Below are 2,456 nucleotides of genomic sequence, written 5' to 3'. Positions count from 1 at the left end.
GGCAGAGGCAGGCGGATCTCTGTGAGTTCGAGACCAGCCTGGTCTACAGAGCTAGTTCCAGGACAGGCTCCAAAACCACAGAGAAACCCTGTCTCTAAAAAGCAACAACAACAAAAAAGAATGATGTTTAGTAAGGTGGAATGAGTGACCCAGAGGCCTCTGGGGTGTTGGTCATCTGCTTTTTTTTTAATCTAAGTGATAGTTTCTCTTCGCAATCATTTAAATGCCACTTTTATATACAAATGTTAATCTGCAGTTAAAATTTTATTTTTTTCTTTATTTATTTTTTGAAAGAGAGTCTTGCTATGTAGCCCAGGTTGCCCTTGAACTTACCATTCCTCCCATCTTAGCATTCAAAGTGCCGGGATCACAAGTGTGTACAGCCTTGCCTAGTTAATTTTTATTTTTACAATATCAAAATCAACTACCTCTCCAAGGATTCATTGGGTAGAAGGGAAGGGAAGAGCACAGTGGAAGGAGATTGGGGGGAGAGGGTTAATCATGTATTCAAAATGATCTTCTAGGGAGTTAAATGAAAATTCTTTGAGTGTATATGTTTATGTTTGTGTGCATACACGTGTATTGGTCTGCATGTGTGCATATGTGTGCTGAGGCCAGAGGTCAGCCTCTGGTTGTGTTGTACTTTGCAGTTATCATGTACTTTTTATTTTTGTCCTGGACCTCGCTGACTAGACTGCCTGTCTGGCCAGTGATGCCCTGGGATCCATCTGTCTCCGTCTCCAGAGTGCTGGGATTGCAAATGAATGCCACTTTGGGGATCATTTTTACGTGGATCCTGGGAATCAAACTTATGCTTGCACAACACTTTATGGACTCCTCAGTCCCTGAAAATAACTTATTCATTGTAATTTGGACCAGGAGCAGCGATACCCAGCCATGGGATCCACTGTTCTGTGCCTATGGAAAATATAAAGCAAGAAAATTCTTCATTTTTTTTGGATGATGAACATCAGACCCATGCAAGGACCGACAACAATCAGGCCTCTGAGATAATAGGTAAGGAGGACTGCTGTAATTGCTACAGGTTCCCAGGCAAGAGGCTTAGACAAGTCATCAGGGTCCTTTGGGGCAGTGCAGATAGCCAGGCAGAGGCAGGAAGGGAAAGAGGCCCACCAAAGCCAACCTCCACCTTAGCAGAAGGAGGTGGGGAAAATTAAAGGCAGAAAAGAGAAATGGAGGCTAATAAATGGTGAGGCCAGGCTTTCTTTTCTAAATTAAGAGAAGGCAGGTGTATGTGGTGGGGGGAGGGTCGGTAGGAGTTAAGAAGAGAGAAAAAAATATCAGGGAACCAAAATACGTGTGAGAATAGATGGGCAGGGAAGCATACCAAGGACCAAGAGGTTCATCGCTGGGTACAGATGAAGAACAGGATGATGAACAGAGCCAAGAAGAAAGCTAAGGAGCAAAGTAGGAGTGAAAAAGAGGTAGGTGAGGGTATGGGGAAGTGAGAACCAGAATGAGGGTACAGACAAGATGCTTGTCAGTTGCTAGGAAAGACCACCTCTATGACCGTTCGCTCTGTTGTTGGTTCAGCCTTGAACTAATAGCCTTGCAAAGAACAGCGTGCAGCGTTGAGTTAACTGCTTGAGTCTTCCCAGTCAATGTTCAGACTCTGGAGTGTGTGCCTGCTGTCACCCCTAAGATGATGTGGCGTATTTGATCACACTGGGTGAAGATGTGTCTCTCTTTTACCTCACCTGCCTCAGGCACCTTTTGATTGGTTTAATAAGAGCTGAATAGCCAATAGCTAGGCAGGAGAGGATAGGCAGGACTTCATATGGGCACTCAGGGAAGAATCTGAGAGGTGGGGATTTGCCAGCCAGATAGAAAGGAAGTAAAATGTACTGTACTGGGGAGAGGCAATGAGCCATGTGGCAGAGTGTAGATTTATATAAACAGGTTAGTTTAAGTTTTAAGAGCTAGTTGGGAACAAGCCTAAGCTAAGGCCAAGCTTTTATTATTAATAAGAAGTCTCTGTGTCATTATTTGGGAACTGGAGGCCCAAAGAAAGTTCGACTACACTAAGATGCTTAAGGGGACTTTTCTTTCTTTCCTTCATGCAGACCTTACCAGAGATAATTCTGATGATGGACCCAGGTGCTCAGAGGAATCTACCTCAGTCACCGGCCAGTCAAGTAAGGAAGCCCAGAGAGCAAGATAGGCTGTGGGCATCTGCTTTCAAACTATTGATTTTCAATGGGTTTCGCTCTGAGTCTATTCTGTATGAAGGATCCCTGAGACCTGTTCCCTGTCCGTGCATTGAATTTTACTTGATTCTTTTGGCAAATGCAGGAAAATCGTTGCATACAGTTTTGAGGATTAATCTTGTCAATCAATGGATCTTATTAGTAGATATACCCGTCCATTGTTAACATGACAGAAACAGGTGTGTGTGTGTGTGTGTGTGTGTGTGTGTGTGTGTGTGTGTGTGTGTG

General features: G+C 44.0%; 1 protein-coding gene across 1 annotated transcript in view; it reads left to right on the top strand.

The window, feature by feature from the left end:
- LOC101995389 (nuclear body protein SP140-like) overlaps positions 1 to 2,456 on the top strand; it is a 67,847-nt gene that overhangs the window by 31,041 nt on the left and 34,350 nt on the right. Inside the window, exons 9-10 of the mRNA XM_013351726.2 lie at positions 880 to 1,017; positions 2,085 to 2,156. Of these exons, the coding sequence (XP_013207180.2) occupies positions 880 to 1,017; positions 2,085 to 2,156 (210 nt within the window). The remainder of the gene's footprint in view (positions 1 to 879; positions 1,018 to 2,084; positions 2,157 to 2,456) is intronic.

Source organism: Microtus ochrogaster, linkage group LG4 (assembly GCF_000317375.1).
Source record: "Microtus ochrogaster isolate Prairie Vole_2 linkage group LG4, MicOch1.0, whole genome shotgun sequence".
Taxonomy (NCBI): Eukaryota; Metazoa; Chordata; class Mammalia; order Rodentia; family Cricetidae; genus Microtus; species Microtus ochrogaster.
This window is presented reverse-complemented; position numbering and strand designations above follow the sequence as displayed.